At 45.6% G+C, this 18151-nt stretch overlaps 1 protein-coding gene across 1 annotated transcript; it reads left to right on the top strand.

Annotated features, from left to right (window-relative positions):
• Positions 1 to 743: 743 nt before the first annotated feature.
• Positions 744 to 17416, top strand: POLR3GL (RNA polymerase III subunit GL). The gene is made up of 8 exons (XM_081340278.1): positions 744 to 834; positions 4254 to 4388; positions 5791 to 5920; positions 7043 to 7111; positions 8234 to 8290; positions 10677 to 10750; positions 15427 to 15540; positions 17181 to 17416. The coding sequence occupies exons 2-8, from the start codon at positions 4263 to 4265 to the stop codon at positions 17265 to 17267; spliced, it is 657 nt and encodes a 218-aa protein (XP_081196404.1). The 5' UTR covers positions 744 to 834; positions 4254 to 4262; the 3' UTR covers positions 17268 to 17416.
• Positions 17417 to 18151: the final 735 nt, after the last annotated feature.

The raw sequence follows: 18151 nt of genomic DNA, 5'->3' as shown, positions 1-18151 counted from the left end.
CCACCAGGCTCAAGGTTGACTCAGCCTTCCATCCTTCCGAGGTAGGTAAAATGAGGACCCAGATTGTTGGGGGCAATAAGCTGACTTTGTAATAATGCCGCTTGGGGTGTGTGTGTGAAAGCCCTAATAAGCAGGCATATACATAGAATGAAGGCTACTGCTAAGGTTGTAAGCCACCCTGAGTCTTCGGAGAAGGGCGGGATATAAATGGGATTAAAATAAATTAAAAATAAAAAAAAATAACTCCCAGAATTCCTGAGCCAGCACGGCTGGCTCAGGAATTCTGGGAGTTGAAGTCCCCAGGTCGTAAAGTTGCCAGAGTTGCCTTAAACTCACTAAGCCAGGGGTCGGCAACCTCGGCTCTTTTATGACTCGTGGACTTCAACTCCCAGAATTCCTGAGCCAGCATGGGGGAACTATGGCTGCTTTATGACTGGTGGACTTCAACTCCCAGAATTCCTGAGCCAGCATGGGGGAACTATGGCTGCTTTATGACTGGTGGACTTCAACTCCCAGAATTCCTGAGCCAGCCTGGCTCAGCTTGGAAACCTCTCCCTCCCAGAGGCCCCGCCCTTTCGAACGTCGCGGATCGAACCTTGGCTTTCCCCGCCCTCTCTCTTGACTGGCTGCAACGGCCAGAGGCTCCGCCCTTTCGAACGTTGCGGATCGAACCTTGGCTTTCCCCGCCCTCTCTCCTGACTGGCTGCAACGGCCAGAGGCTCCGCCCTTTGGAACGTGGAGTATCCGGCTTCGGGGCGGCGCGCTTTCCCTTTCGCGGCGGCTGCGGAGCCAAGGGAGATCCACATTCGGAAGTCCTCTACTGGGTCGGAGCTGGTAATTGGGGGCCGGGGGTTTTTTTTTTGGCCTGGCTTAGCTTCCGGGGATTTTGTGGCCTTTTCAGGAGTCGGAGGGTGGGGGGGAGGGGGAGGTTCGCTTTGCTAACCCCAGGAACAGCCTCCCTAAGAAATAAGACTCCCCGCAAGTAGAAAGTTAGCTCTTCAAGGCACACAGAATTCAACCAACCAACCAATCAGAATAGAGCTGGAAGGGACCTTGGAGGTCTTCTAGCCCAGGGGTAGGCAACCTGTGATTAAAATTAAAATTAAAATTGTGATTTTAATTTTTGGGGGGGCTAGAGTTAATTTATTATTTTATTTTAATTTTATGTTGTATGGTTTTTAAATTTTGCCTTGTAAACCACCCTGAGTCCTTCGGGAGTAGGGCGGTATATAAACCTAATAAATAAATGAATGAATAAATAAACCTCGGCTCTTTTATGACTCGTGGACTTCAACTCCCAGAATTCCTGAGCCAGCTATGCAGGCTCAGGAATTCTGGGAGTTGAAGTCCACGAGTCATAAAAGAGCCAAGGTTGCCTACCCTTTGTTCTAGTCCAGAGGTAGGCAACCTCGTCTCTTTTATGATTCGTGGACTTCAACTCCCAGAATTCCTGAGTCAACTGACTCAGGAGTTCTGGGAGTTGAAGTCCACGAGTCATAAAAGAGCCAAGGTTGCCTACCCCTGTTCTAGTCTAAACCCTTGCTCAGGCGGGCGACCTGCCTGGACCATTTCAGAGAAGTTGCGGATTTGGTTTCCTAGCAGGCCCTCTGGAGGTTTGTGACCAGGCCCGGAGGTCCCACGGTAGCGGAGACCTGTCTCAATGACTCCGGGGGTGGAGGGGGCCCTTTTTGATTCGAGATCACGCGAATTGTAAGCGCCAATTTATAAGGCCTTGGTTAAGACCCCTCTGCCTGGAATAACTGCATCCAGTTTGAATGAATGAACGAACCTTTATTGTCAAAGTACAACAATTCAGATTGGCGGAGCCTCCCTTTGTGCCCCCCCAACTTACAGCGACACAACCCCTCCATCTTATTACACCATGTGAGCTAATTGCACAACGCACCGGCCTCGCAAGTCAATCATGCATAAAGTTTATAAAATTATTTCCCGTTCAAAAGCCTGACAGCCCATGGATAAAAGCTGTTCTTCAGCCTGTTGGTACAGCTGGCTATACTCCTGTATCTCCTACCCCACGGTAGGAGAGTAAAGAGGTACCATCCAGGGTGTGGGTCACCGGATTATTAAAAAAGATGTTGAGATTCTGGAAAGAGTGCAGAGAAGAGCAACTTAGAGGATTAGGGGTCTGGAGGCCAAAACATACGAAGAACGGTTGCAGGAATTGGGCATGGCTAGTCTAGTGAAAAGAAGGATTAGGGGTGACATGACAGTCTTCCAACATCTAAGGGAATGCCCCAAAGAAGAGGGGGTTACCTTTTCCCCAAAGCATCTGAAGGCAAGATAAGAAGCAATGGATGGAAACTAGTCAAGGGGAGAAGCAACCTAGAACTAAGGAGAAACTTCCTGACAGTGAGGACAATTAACCAGCAGAACCACCTGCCTCCAGAAGCTGTGAATGCTCCAACACTGGAAGTTTTTAAGAAAAGACTGGACAGCCATTTGCCTGAAATGGTATAGGGTTTCCTGGCTGAGCAGGGGGTTGGACTAGATGACCTCCAAGGTCCCTTCCAACATTATTATTATTATTATTATTATTATTATTATTATTATTATTATTATTATTATTATTATTATTATTATTATTATTATGAAACTTCCTGACATTTTAGAACAATTAACCAGTGGAACTACCTGCCTCCAGAAGCGGTGAATGCTCCAACACTGGAGGTTTTTAAGGAGAGACTGGACAGCCGTTTGTCCAGGATAGCACAGGGTTTCTTTGCTTGTTGGAAGCTAGCTGGAAAGGTTGCAAATGGCCATCACGTAACCCCAGGATGCTGCAACCATAGTAAATCCACGCTGTGCGTGGACTTCGGTTCCCAGAATTCCCCAGCCAGTTGAGAAACACTGGGTTGCACAGACTATATACGCTGCCCTGCCTTGGGTCCAATGTAAAATCGATGGATGGATTTATCTGCGGGGAAAAACCTTTGCTCCTGTGGCAAAGAAGAAACGAAGGCTCTGCCTCGGCACTAGATCTCCAAAGTTGATCACTTATGAGTCAACATTTGTCCGGAATAGTGTGATGTCTCCTGCTTGCGCTGGACTGTGTGAGTTGCAGATACGGATGAATTGTTGCTACCCTCTGGCGGTGGGTTGCATATTTTGTCCCCAACCCCAGGTCCATGGACCGGTACCGGCTCGCAGCATGCCAGCAACCGGTCCGCACAAACAAGCAAAGCTCCATCCGCGGGATGCAGGCAGCACACAAAACCACGCACCCTCCAGTCCGTGGAAAAACCTGTCTCCACGGAACCGGTCCCTGGTGCCCAAAAGGATGTCGCCTTCCCATATTTCCTGAGAGAATCAAAAAGTTTGCATTGAACAACTGTATTTATAGGTGCAGTCGCTGAGATCAGGGGTCCCCCAACAGGGGGCCTGTTTGGAACCGGGCCGTGCAAGTGGTGGGCGAGCGTGCACACACCTGATGCTCCATTTGTCTGAGCAGTGGGTGGTCGTGTCTGCCTCTTGTACAAATGGAGCTACGTGTGTGTGTGCGTGCGTGCGCACACCTGCTGCTCACACAGAACCATCCCCATTCGCCAGTCCGCCAATCTGGAAAGGTTGGCTAATGCTGGCTTAGACCTTCTTTCTAAGACCCTCAGTGGGGGAGCCATGAGCAGCGATGCACACACCTCTTCCAGGCTGTGTTCTCATGACCTATGTAAACCCAGATCAACAAACAACTAAATATGGTAACCTCTGCATGCGACAGTCTGGTTCATATAACACCAGTGGGGTCCTATACAGATAATAATAATGCAATAATTGAACACATGTAGTGCTGGACGTACCGTCGCAATTGAGGTCAAGATTTCTGCTGCTAAGCGAGACGGTTGCTAAGTGAGCTTTGCCCCATTTTATGACAATTTCTTGCCACAGTTCTTAAGTAAATCACTTAAGTAAAACACAATTGTTAAGCGACTCTGGCTTCTGCTTGTCAGAAGGTGGCAAAAGGGGGATCGCACGATCCCGGGACACTGTGACAGTCGTAAATATGAGTCAGGTTGCCAAGCGTCTGAATTTTGATTGCGTGATCGCGGGGAACGTTGCAAAGGTCGTAAGTCTGAAGACTGATTGCAGGTGACTTTTTTCAGATCGGACGTAATTTGAAATGGTCACTAACGTCAAGGAGTGTCTGTCCAAATTCTGATTTTCAGCCCCACTCGTTTACTTTGGGACTTCTTGTCTTCAACCTTTCTGTAATCTTTTTAATGTTTTTTTTCCCCCAGGTTCACCTCATGGCTGGAAGAGGCGGGAGAGGAAGGGGCCGGGGCGGCCACATGACCTTCAATGTTGAGGCGGTGGGCATTGGGAAGGGGGAGGCATTGCCCCCTCCCACTCTGAAGCCATCTCCCCTCTTCCCTGTGAGTTGCTGAGTTTCCTTTGGACTTCCTTGGGTGATCACTGCGCCCCGATTTTTCCCCCTTCATTGTTAAAACTCTTTTTTTTTCCCAGAAAGTCTTATCAAACTTTGGGGGACCATCCTAAGTCCCTTCCTTCAGCACCGGTCGTAACCTTAAGCGGTCACTGAACAAACAGCCATAACTCGAAGGACAACCTATACTATAAGAGAATAACCACCGAACAATCTTTATGTCAGTTCAGCATAAAGATAATTCCATCCATTTTTGTCTTTGTAAGGAAGACTTTGGGAGATTTTTTTTTAATCCATTTCAGTATCTCTGGCAATTGTTAAGCCCATTTAAATTTCCCTTTGGCGATGGGTCCTGAGTTCGAGGGTTGTTTGATCCTGTGTAGACTTTTGTCAGGTCCTGAATTTATTTATTTAGCGTACGGCTGGTCACACACAGAATTAAAAGCACTTCATATTTACAAGTTAGAACAGTTAAAACAATTTTTTTTAAAAAAGAAGCAATTATAAAACCTAAGAGGAAAACAGAAATAACATTTCAGAGTTTAATGTCGAGTTTGGAGATCCAGTCAGTAGCTGCCGTTGTTACGCAGAGGAAGTCCTTAAAATCTCCTGGGTATCTTCTATTAGTGCATTCCCTCACTATATGTTGGATAGTCTGTCGGGGAGCCCCGCAATCACATTGCGCTGAAGGTGTATTTCCCCATTTATACAAAGAGTCGGCGCACATCCCATGAGTCGTTCTAATTCTATTGTATGTCACCCATATGTGTCCTGGAGGTATACTATTAGGATTAATATGCTCAGAAATATCTTGGGAGGTATAGCTACTCCATGCTTCCATCCACTTTTGTGTGGTGCTCTGATGTTCGGCCAGCAGCTTAAGCGCTGTGAGGAGTGGTGGATTTCTTGACTTTAATCGACATCTTAAGAGATCAGAGGTGTAGGCATGAATGGGTAGAGAGGAGTTTAGCAGGATCTTACTATACTCCCGAATGAGAGCTTCTTGTCGTCGTAAGTGCGGGGGAAGTATGTGGCTAAGAACTGGTAGCCAGTGAATAGGTGTAGATTTTATGCACCCAGTAATTAATCTCATCGTATGGTTGAGTTGAACATCAACTAGTCTTGTATGTGAGCTGTTTATCCATACAGGTGCGCAGTATTCAGGTCCTGAAGACGTAGCTAGATGCCCAGTCTCAGTGTCTGGCTAAACTGGCTAAACAATTAAGCATCCGTGGTTTGTTGATTGTGGCTTACACCAGTTGGGCTGTTGTGGGTTCGGGGACTTAAACCTATCCAGTAAATGGGTTAATTTAATAGCCCGATGAAGCGTGTTGTGGGAAGGGAGCCAAAGCATTCGCATGTTTTGTCTTAAACCTGGCTTGTTTCTGTAGCCGCTGGAATACAAGCCACTTCCGCTGCAGGCCGGCGAGGAGGTCGAATACATGCTGGCCCTAAAGCAGGAGTTGAGGGGGGCCATGAAGAACCTGCCATATTTCATCAAGCCTTCGGCCCCCCAAAAAGGTATCGAGTGGCCCAGAAAACTGTGAAGTCCTTGAAATATTGTCTGCCTTGTGATTGTCTGAGCTTCTGTGATGTCATAGAATACTGGAAAGAATGGAATGGAATAGAATTATGGGATAGAATGGAATAGAATAGAATAGAATTATGGGATGGAATAGAATAGAATTATGGGATAGAATGGAATAAAATAGAATATAGAATTATGGGATGGAATGGAATAGAATTATGGGATAGAATGGAATAGAATAGAATAGAATTATGGGATAGAATGGAATAGAATAGAATTATGGGATGGAGTGGAATAGAATAGAATTATGGGATAGAATGGAATAGAATAGAATATAGAATTATGGGATGGAATGGAATAAAATAGAACAGAATGGAATTATGGGATAGAATGGAATAGAATTATGGGATAGAATGGAATAGAATTATGGGATAGAATTATGGGATGGAATAAAATTAGAATCGAATTATGGGATAGAATGGAATAGAATAGAATTATGGGATGGAATGGAAAAGAATAGAATAGAATTATGGGATAAAATGGAATAGAATAGTATACAATAGAATAATGGAATGAAGAATAGAATAGAATTAGAATTAGAATTATTTATTTTATTTTATTAGAATAGAATTAGAATAGAATTAAGAGAGATTAGATTAGAATAGAATGGAATGGAACGGAACAGAACAGAACAGAACAGAACAGAATAGAATAAGAGTTGGAAGGGACCTTAGAGGTCTTCTATTCGAACCCTCTGCTCAGGCAGGAAACCCTGTGCCACTGATTCTTGCATAGGATATTTTTCTTCTCCCCCCCCCTTTTTCTTTTCTACCTGCTAGAGGTATTGTCCGTCTGCTAGTTTCCCCATAATTCAAAGACTGCAGAACCTGCACGCAAGGATTTATAACAGTCAAGCTAAATTGGCACTAGAGGGGGGTCAGTGGCACTCATGGGGAGAAAGCCAGACTTGGGCCTTTTGTGGCTGCATAAGGATTCCCAACTACTGACCCATTTAACCCCGGCCGCCATCTCAGCCTGCTCACCACCTCCCTCTTCTCACCCTCCCATTTTTTAAAGAGGGCATCGCTAACTCCTTGAATTTTTAATTTCTCCAGATATCGAGCGCTATTCCGACAAATATCAGACGACAGGCCCAACAGACAACACCATGGACTGGAACCCAGGTTAGGCCGGAGAAATATTTTGATTTCTTGTTGCAGGTATAGTCTTCAATTTATGACCTCGATTCAGCCCAAAATTTCCATTGCTAAGCAAGACAGTTAGCGAGTTTTGCCGCATTTTACAACCTTTCTTGCCTCAGTTGTTAAGGGAATCACTGCACTTGTTGAGTTAGTAACATGGTTGTTTAGTGCAGGGGTCCCCAACCTATGGCCTACTGGCCTACTTATCCCCGCTCGCGCTAGTGCCCGTGGACCCGTTTGTGCATGCATGCATGGCTAGCAGCAGCGGTGATTAGCAGTTGTGCACATGCACAAACAGAGCCACTAGCGCGCACTGGTTGCGCAGCCCATTTGTGCACACACCTGGGACTGGCAGCAGGGGTGGCTAGTGGTTGCGCGACTGCGCAAATGGGGCCACTAGCCCCATGCAGGTGCGCACAGCCCCATTCACATGCGGCCCCGTTCACGTGCAGCCCTGTTCATGCGCATGCGTGCGTGCAAATTTCCCAGTTGCTCGCTTTCCTTCCGGGCTGCCGGCACGAAAAGGTTGGTGACACTTGATTTAGTGAATCTGGCTTCCCCATCGACTTTGCTTGTCAGAAGGTCGCAAAAGGGGATCGTGTGATCCCAGGACACTGCAACTGTCATAAATACGATTTAGTTGCCAAGCGTCTGAATTTTGATCATGTGACCCTGGGAATGCTGTGTCATAAGTGTGAAAAACGATCCAAAGTCGCTTTTTCCGGTGCCGTTCCAATGGTCACTAAATGAATGGTTGTAAGTCGAGGACTACCTGTACTGCATAGTTCATAGTGACCAAAGGTACGGGAGTGAAAAGTGTTTTCTTTGTCCTTCATCTTGGAGAAGGGTTAAGAATCAAAATCATGTGTGCCCAACCTTGGCAACTTGTGGACTTCAACTCCCAGAATCCAATTCAACTCTATGACTGGCTGGGGAATTCTGGGAGTTGAAGTCCACAAGTTGCCAAGGTTTGGGCACCCCTGCTCTAAATTATGCCCAAGAGACACAGAGTTTCTAATTTTATTCACTTTTTAAAAATCCCACTGGAGCACGTTGGAGCCCAAGTAGCTAAATTTTAATTGCTTTTTGATTAAATCTCTGCAGATTGGAAACAGCTACCTCCAGAACTAAAAATTCGGGTGCGGAAGACTCGAAAACAAAGTAAGTCATTTCATTATCTGTGGAGGAAATACAATTTTCCCAAACCCCTGCAGCCCAGAGGGTTGCCCCACCTCTTGATAGGAAGAAACTTTACGAGTGATCAGAGCAAAGTTTGCCCGTTTGATTTCAGGCTATTATGGGTGGAGAGGTGGAAACATCCTATTTTCTTGCTTTTTGAATAAACAGTTCAGATTAGCCCTCCGCCTATGGCCACAGTTGCAACTGGAACTTCTGTTGCTGAGCCATGCTCTCATTAAGCGAATTGCGCCTGATTTTATGATCTTTTTTTTTGCCATGGTTGTTAAGTGAATCACACGGTCGTTAAGTGAATCCAGCTTCCCACGTCGACTTAAACTTGTTGGAAACCACTGGGAAGCTTGCAAACAGAATCACACGATTCTGCGACTGTCGTAAAAATACACGGCAGTTTGCAAAGCACACCAGTTTTGATCATGTGACTGTAGGATACCGACGGTTGTTAAGTGTGAGGACCAGTTGTCAGTTGCTTTTTTTTTTAATTGAAATCGTATCTTCGAAGGGCTGTTGAATATTTATAAGTGGTGGGCCACCAACGGTTGTTGCTGACCTTTGGTGATCGGGACACTGAATGTCGATGCCGGGTTTTGGGGTGCTGGTGAACCCCAAATCACCGCTTATGAAGGAGAGAGTCACACCCTACTTTCAGGAGAATGAATTTGCTTCAGATTTGAGAGGCAGGACTATCCTTGCTTTTCTCCCTTTGTGCAACTTCCTCCATGTTGCCATTTGGCACATTGGGAAGATCTTAGTAGGGTTTTTTTTAAAAAAAACCCATTTATATCCCGCCCTTCTCCGAAGACTCAGGGCGGCTTACAATCTAAGAAGCACAAATCAATGTGCCTGCTTATTAGGGCTTTCGCCCCCCCCCCCCCCAAGCGGCATTATTACAAAGTCAGCTTATTGCCCCCAACAATCTGGGTCCTCATTTTACCTACCTGGGAAGGATGGAAGGCTGAGTCAACCTTGAGCCTGGTGGGACTCGAACCTGCACTAATTGCAGGCAGCTGGTGTTACTTAAGGAGGCATTAGCCCACTGCTCCACCAAGGTGATCAAATCCGAAACCTGGATAGCATCTTTCCAGGAACATCACAGCAAAACACCCATCACCTCGGTCAGTGTGTGAGGACAATGGGAGATGTAGTCCTGCACACATGGTGGGCTGCAAAGTGATGTTCAAGTACATTGAGAGGGATGTGGGAGTCCTAGTGCGCTGCAGTTGCCAAAAAGGCCAATGCAATCCTAATGTCAATGCTGCAAACATTGGCATGCTTTTGCACTGAGAGTATAAGAAGCAGCCTTTTGTTTAAACTGCTTCGCTTTGAATCTTGAAGGGAGGGAAATGTCAAACGGCTCTTTTGAGAAGATAAGAAATAGCCGGGCAGAGAAAGGGAAGGGAAACTTCATATGTAAAACTAATTGGATAATGTGATTTATGACGTGTAAATAAGGGTGGGAATTGTGCATGATACGATGGGCTTAGGGGAGGAGATTTCACATTCTGTCATCCCTCCATGAGTGCCGATGCTGCGTTTCATTATTAAGACTTTTTAGATAAAAAAATGCCTTAATTTTGTTTGAACTGTCTCATTAATTGGAACCATGACACCTAAGCTGCATTGACGGAGGGATTGAATCAAGATCACGTGAGGTAGTAAGTAGTACTCCTTTGTAAAGCCTTGGTAAGGCCACACTTGGAATTCTGCACCCAGTTTTGGTCAGCGTGATGTAAAAAAAAGATGTTGAGACTCTTGTAAAGAGTGCAGAGAAGAGCAACCAAGATGATTAAGGCGCTGGAGGCTAAAACGTATGAAGAACGGTTGCTGGAATTGGGTACGTCTAGTGAAAAGAAGGGTTAGGGGTGACATGATAGCCTTCTTCCAATATTTGAGGGGCTGCCACAAAGAAAGGGGTGTGTGTGGATTTTCGACGTATTGTCCAAAGCACCCGAAGGCAGGACAAGAAGCAACGGATGGAAACTAACCAAGGAGAGAAGCAACCTGGATCTAAGGAGAAATTTCCTGACAGTTAGAACAATTAGCCAGTGGAACTACCTGCCTCCATAAATTGTGAGTGCTCCATCCCTGGAGGCTTTGAAAAGAAGGGACTGGACAACCATTTATCTGAAATGCCCGAGCAGGGGGTCAGACAAGACCTCCAAAGTTCCCTTCCTATTCTGTTGTTATTTTGTGCCTTCTTTTAGGCCTGCAGCGTGCTTGCAACTGACCAATGCCATCAAAGAATTTTGCTTTCCCGTGAAGCAGCTCTTGGGCTGTAGCCTGGTCAAAACGGGCCCTGGAGGGACCTTTGGCCAGGATGATGAGTTTTCCTGTTTTCTTCCCGGCGCAGGGCGGGCAACGCCGGCTCCGAAGCACAAACCGAAGGCGCCTGCAGACAAGGAAGAAGCCATTAAAAAGCTGGAGGTAAGCCAAACATCCTGGCAGCGCTTTCAAAAGACCAGGCTGGGATTGGGTGGGTTCCTCCCCCCCCACTTTATTTCCAAATTCTTCTTACACAAGTGGTCCTCGGCACACAACGGTATGTTTAGTGACCATTCAAAGTTACAACGGCACTGAAAAAAGTGACTTAAGATCATTCTTAAGAGAGCCTTGGTGGAGCAGTGGGCTGATGCCTCCTTAAGTAACACCAGCTGCCTGCAATTAGTGCAGGTTCGAGTCCCACCAGGCTCAAGGTTGACTCAGCCTTCCATCCTTCCCAGGTAGGTAAATTGAGGACCCAGATTGTTGGGGGCAATAAGCTGACTTTGTAATAATGCCGCTTGGGGGTGTGTGTGAAAGCCCTAATAAGCAGGCATATACATAGAATGAAGGCTACTGCTAAGCTTGTAAGCCGCCCTGAGTCTTCGGAGAAGGGCGGGATATAAATGGAATTAAAATAAAATAAATAAATAAAATAAAAATTCTTCACACAACCGTTGCAGCATCCCCAAGTTCAATGATAAAAATTCAGACCCCTTGCAACTGACTGGTATTTATTTATTTTTATAAATGTTTTACTGATTTTCTAGTTTCACAGTCAAATACTTAATAGACGACGTGTTGTCTGGGTCTCTTAGTAATTCGGTGGAAGATATTAACTTCTTCAGTTTAGATCCGATATTACACCATCAAATGTTTAGTACCTGATTTCCCACACTAGGCAAATACAATTCTTATTGTTATGAGTCAATATCCAATTGAACATCAACATCTTTGTTACACATTTCTCATAATATCAATAATGTCAGTTTTAGATAACTTTTCTAACCAAAACACATCTTAATCGCATTTTCACTTAATATGCATATGTCCAATCAGTATCCTGTTTTCGCTTTTTTTTAAAATTTCCCATCAGTGTTCAAAATGTCTCTATTGTTTATAATTTAAAAATAAGTTATATTTGGGTAACCAAAAGCTTCCCTTGTTCAAACCTCTTAGCATTTTCCTGTTTCCCTTCTCATACCAAAATTGTAATATTCTAATTACTTTTATTTCTAAAGGTAAAGGTAAAGGTTCCCCTCCACATGCGTGCTAGTCGTTTCCGACTCTAGGGGCCGGTGCTCATCTCCGTTTCAAAGCCGAAGAGCCAGCGCTTGTCCGAGGACGTCTTCCGTGGTCATGTGGCCGGCATGACTAGATGCCAAAGGCGCACGGAATGCTGTTACCTTCCCACCGGAGTGGTCCCTATTTTTCTACTTGCATTTTGACGTGCTTTCGAACTGCTAGGTTGGCAGAAGCTGGGACGAGTAACAGGTGCTCGCTCTGTTACGCAGCACTCGGGATTCGACCCGCCAAACTGCCGACCTTCTGATCGACAAGCTCAACATCCTAACCCACTGAGCCACCACGTCTCTACTTCTATTTCTAGCAATTATCTATTCTCCACCATATTCAAGTATCTAGTTAATAATGTAATATCCCATCTAATGGATCAAAAGCTCTATTTTCTTCAGTCTTTCTTCCTTTGCCAACTAACTTTCCATGCCAATGCATTTGAATCATCGTAATTTCCCCCCTGTTTTTATATATATTCTTTGGACTTAGAAAGATCATTTAATTCAAGTATTTTTGGAAGAGCGAACCCACTGATATTCATTAAACAGCCTCTCTCCTTTTCCCAGCTCCCCACAGTTCACCTAACAGCTCTATGTTCCATTCAATCAGTTCTTCCTTTTCCTAAAATGTATTCCGAATTCTTGATTGGCAAGAAGTCTTTTCCATTTCCGATATTATCGCTCCGTCTTCCAGTTCTTCAGTTGTCTGAATCTGTCGCTTAGTTCCTTCCTTTACGTCCTCCATCTTTGGAGCTGCTTCCTCCAGTTTTCCTTCTGTGTTCTGGCTTGCTAATTCCTTCTTTGTAGTCATGTAGCGGGTTTATAAATTTAGATTAGAAAATTGTTCTTTTATCTCCTTTGTGGTTATTTCTAGTCTCAATCACGAGCTATAAGGGACGCTGTGGCTCAATGGGTTAGGACGCTGAGCTTGTCGATCAGAAGGTCGGCAGTTTGGCGGGTCGAATCCCGAGTGCCGCATAACAGAGTGAGCGCCTGTTACTCGTCCCAGCTTCTGCCAACCTAGCAGTTCGAAAGCACGTAAAAATGCAAGTAGAAAAATAGGGACCACTCCGGTGGGAAGGTAACAGCGTTCCGTGCGCCTTTGGCGTCTAGTCATGCCGGCCACATGACCACGGAGACGTCCTTGGACAAGCGCTGGCTCTTCGGCTTTGAAACGGAGATGAGCACCGGCCCCTAGAGTCGGAAACGACTAGCACGCATGTGCGGGGGAACCTTTACCTTTACCTTTACACGAGCTAAAGCAATAGCCTCTTGTATTGGTTTCAACATGGAGTTTCTTTCTGATCTTCATATTTTCTTGGTGGTAAGCCAACTGAAGAATTTGGGAACAGGTGTTAGAGATGTTTTTTTAACCATTTAAAGCTGAGTATGGGACATCCATTTCATTTTTTTGTAGGGCGTCTTTATGATAAAAATTGTTTATCAATCGCAGATATGTAATCCAGAATATTCCATCATCTCAGGCAACGATGTGTGTTTCTCCTGCAAGGAAATAGTTCCACAACACAGCTCTGAAAGTCAGTTAATATTTATATTTGTAATTCAGGCAGGCCGATTTCAAAGTAGTTCATAGTCTCTGCCACACCGATAAGCAGCCCCAAAGTGTTTTTTTTCCCCTTTTCCAAGCTGCAGTCTTCAAAAGTGAAAGTTTCCAAAGGACAGCAAGAGTCTTATCTAAATCTGGGCTTCAAGCCAAATTTCCTTTAAGCATAACAAATTGTAGTGCCATAATTCGCCACTAGATGTCATTAGCGCCATTTTCCAGCTTTTCAAATCCAAATTTATATTTTCAAATATAAATCTCTTTCAAATCTCTTTTTTTTTTAAAAAAAGAGTCTCAAAAGCACTTTTAGTCCCCAAGTTTCAAAGCCATATATGTGTCTTAATTCCAAATTAATCTTGTAATTTTCTCTCTTTTTCCCCCAAGTAATTAATTTGCCGCTTTTCTTTTCTTGAGGGAATAGGGTGGAAATTCCCCTTCCCTCTCTCATTGGGGAGGGTGCTTTGGGCATTTTTTTCCAGGAAGAAGACTTAAGAGTCATAAAGAGAGGATAGGGTCTAACCCAGTTTCATCCACGTTGCTGAAAGCTTGCTTGTTAGTGCTTGTTTTGTCTTCTGTTGTCAGCAGCTTCTGACTGGCTACACGATTGTAGCTAGTCTTTCCCCCGCCAGTTTGGACAGCTTCCTCAGATCAAACAGAAGGGCCACTGCCCTCCCGCGATCAACGAGGGTCCCCTCCTTGTTTGTCGCTTCTACGGGGTGACTTTCGACCTTTTCCAGGGTCCCCAGCGGGGCAAAATCAAATGCAAAAGTGTCCCATCTTTCTGCGCCTGTCCCGCTGCGACGTCAAACCAGAAGCCCCTGCAACTGATTCATATTTATGATGATTGCAGTGTCCCAGGGTCACGCGATCCCCTTTTGTGACCTTCTGACAAGCAAAGTGAATAGGGAAGCCAGATTCACTTAACAACTGGCTTGCTAACTTAAGAACTGTGGTGATTCACTTAATAACTGTGGCAAGAAAGGTCACAAAATGGGGCAAAACTCACTTAACATCAATCTCACTTAACGACAGAAGTTTTGGGCTTAGTTGTGGTCGTGAGTCGAGGACCGGCTGTGCTAGTGTTGGTTGGAAATGAGTACCACATACGTACTTTAAAATCTACGTGGTGGATTTTAAAGACTAATATTCAACTGAAGCCAGAAATCTCCCTTTTAGGACTGGTGGATCAACAGTGAGAAAAGTGTCAGAATTTTCGTTGCTAAGCAAGGCAGTTGTTAAGTGAGTCGCACCTGATTTTGCAACCTTTTTGCCGAGGTTGTTAAGCGAATCACTGCAGTTATTAAGTGAATCACGTCATTAAGTGAATATGTCTCCCTCCATTGACCCTCTTAAATAGATGCCCGAATGTTTTGTGACCATGGGATGCTGCAGTGGTCATAAGTGCGAGGACCAGTTATCAGTCACTTTTTTCGGCGCTGCTGTAACTTCAAGAGGTTGCTAAAGGAACAGTAGTTGTAAGTTGAGGACTTCCTTTATTGCGCACCTGTGTATCCCTGGGTTTCTTGGCATTTCTTTGGGAATGCAACAAATGGACTAAGTGAGCATCCAGGTTGAAGGTGTTGTGTGAACTCACCCTTTGTAGCACATGCTCAACCTCGGCTACCTTAAGACGTCTGGACTTCAATTCCCAAAATTCCTCACTGGTTGATGAATTCTGGGAGTTGAAGTCTAGACATTTTAAAGTGGCCAGCCTTGAGACATGCTGATCTCGAGCCCCTGAAAGGCGTAAGGACAGTTAGCAACGTTAATCTTTCCTCCCCCATAGTTTTGTCAAGAGCTCAGGAATGAGAGTTGGCACTGCCAGAATTTTTGGTGCTGAACTTGGTGACTTGCCGGGACAGTTCCGTAATTCTGCGCCAGGATAGGAAAGGAGAGCAGGAAGCAGGATGAGGCAGAAATTCAGTGGGAATAACAATGAGGAAATGGCGGGGTCTTAAAATCCTTCTTTAATTGTTTCCCAGACTCTGGAAAAGAAAGAGGAAGAGGTGACATCGGAAGAGGAAGAGGAGAAGGAAGAGGGTGAAGAAGGCAAGGAGGAAGAGGAGGAGGGCTATGATGAAGAAGAGTTTGAAGAGGTAAGAGAAACGGTAGCAGAGATGAAGGCCAAAGATTGTTGCTTCTGAGTTAAGATAATCTTTATTGTCGTGTTTTTTTTACTGTGGGCACAATGGCACACATCAGAAATGAAATTTAGTTTTAGTGGGAGCAGAGTTCCCCAATCTCTGTCATTTTAAGATGGATGGGCTTCATCTCCCAGAATTCCCCAGCCAGCATGGGAGTTGAAGTCCACCCATCTTAAATGGCAGAGATTGGAGAACATTGAATTAGAGTAGGGGTAGGCAACCTTGGCTCTTTTATGACTCGTGGACTTCAAATCCCAGAATTCCTGAGCCAGCATGGCTCAGCTTGGAAACCTCTCCCTTTCCCTTCAGCATGGCTGGCTCAGGAATTCTGGGAGTTGAAGTCCACAAGTCATAAAGCAGCCTAGGCCTAGGCCAGGGGTTGGCAACCTTGGCTCTTTTATGACTCGTGGACTTCAACTCCCAGAATTCCTGAGCCAGCATGGCTCAGCTTGGAAACCTCTCCCTTTCCCTTCAGCATGGCTGGCTCAGGAATTCTGGGAGTTGAAGTCCACAAGTCATAAAGCAGCCTAGGCCTAGGCCAGGGGTTGGCAACCTTGGCTCTTTTATGACTCGTGGACTTCAACTCCCAGAATTCCTGAGCCAGCATGGCTCAGCTTGGAAACCTCTCCCTTTCCCTTCAGCGTGGCTGGCTCAGGAATTCTGGGAGTTGAAGTCCACAAGTCATAAAGCAGCCTAGGCCTAGGCCAGGGGTTGGCAACCTTGGCTCTTTTATGACTCGTGGACTTCAACTCCCAGAATTCCTGAGCCAGCATGGCTCAGCTTGGAAACCTCTCCCTTTCCCTTCAGCATGGCTGGCTCAGGAATTCTGGGAGTTGAAGTCCACAAGTCATAAAGCAGCCTAGGCCTAGGCCAGGGGTTGGCAACCTTGGCTCTTTTATGACTCGTGGACTTCAACTCCCAGAATTCCTGAGCCAGCATGGCTCAGCTTGGAAACCTCTCCCTTTCCCTTCAGCGTGGCTGGCTCAGGAATTCTGGGAGTTGAAGTCCACAAGTCATAAAGCAGCCTAGGCCTAGGCCAGGGGTAGGCAACCTTGGCTCTTTTATGACTCGTGGACTTCAACTCCCAGAATTCCTGAGCCAGCCTGGCTCAGCTTGGAAACCTCTCCCTTTCCCCTCAGCGTGGCTGGCTCAGGAATTCTGGGAGTTGAAGTCCACGAGTCATAAAAGAGCCCAGGTTGCCTACCCCTGAATTAGAGGAAGAATATTTATTTTATTTTATTTTGTTATTCTTATTTTTTTATTTTATTTTATTTTGTTATTTTATTATTTTATTCTTTTATTTTTTATTATATTTTTACTTTACTTTTTACTTTACTTTCTTTTTTTAATTATTTTTAAACTTCAATGCTGCCCATCTTGCCGAAGTGATAGTTTTCGGTTTGGCATCAGATTCTGCACCATCTCCCCAATATTTTCTTACCTGGAACTGCATCCCAGCTTCCGACAAAAGTGGATATAAAATATGAATCTCCGATCCACCTGAAAAACAGGGAAAGGTTTTATTTAGCAGGCTCCGAAATTGTTGGATTTCAGCCATTTTCCTTTCCTTTCCTTTTTTAATGCTGCTGCAGGAGACGGACTACATTATGTCCTATTTTGACAACGGGGAAGACTTTGGCGGCGACAGCGATGATAACATGGACGAAGCCATCTACTGAAGCCGTAGGCTGTCCAGCTGCAGAGGTCACCTCTAGTGAGGTGACTGGCACGGTCATCCTTGAGGGATCTCGGAAGGGGTGTCCAGATGTCCCCCCTCCAGCCTCCAGGTAGCATCCCTGTTCCGCGTTGCTGGTGGCTCTTCGCCCTTCAACAGCCTGAAGATGGAGCTTCTCCCGAAAAGGGGCCGCGTGGAGCAGATTCTGTGCTGCTCCGAAGTTCTCCAGGATCTTGTAGCGAAGAGGCTCGGAAATCTCCAAAACCCACCCCTAAACCATGGTCTTTGGAGTTGGGGGCCTGGGGTTACATTAGATGACACGACTTGTTCTTCTCGGCCTGCATTGGATGACATGACCTATCGTCCTTGGCTTGCTTTGAATGACATGACCTATCTCCCTGACCTGTGTTGGATCGCATGACCTATCCTCCTTGGCCTGGGTTGGATCACATAACCTATCCTCCTTGGCCAGCGTTGGATCACATGACCTATCCTCCTTGGACTGTGTTGGATCACATGACCTATCCTCCTTGGCCAGCGTTGGATCACATGACCTATCTTCCTTGGCCAGCGTTGGATCACATGACCTATCCTCCTTGGCCAGCGTTGGATCACGTGACCTATCCTCCTTGGCCAGCGTTGGATCACATGACCTATCTTCCTTGGCCAGTGTTGGATCACATGACCTATCCCCCTTGGCCTGTACCTTCTACCCGGCTTTGATAGAGCAGAAGATGGGAGAAAGTAACTTGGATATCCCAAATTTTGAGGAACATCTGAACACCTTTAATCCTTGGGACTCCCTGGGGCAGCTTGGCCTGTAGGGGAGCAAAGGGTCCCACTGAAGAGGAGGCTTCTGCAAAAAAGGGGGAGGTGGGTGCAATTCGA

Source organism: Vipera berus (genome assembly GCF_964194415.1).
Source record: "Vipera berus genome assembly, chromosome: 16".
Classification (NCBI taxonomy): Eukaryota; Metazoa; Chordata; class Lepidosauria; order Squamata; family Viperidae; genus Vipera; species Vipera berus.
The sequence above is the reverse complement of the archived record's forward strand: the minus strand, read 5'-3'. Positions and strand labels throughout refer to the sequence as shown.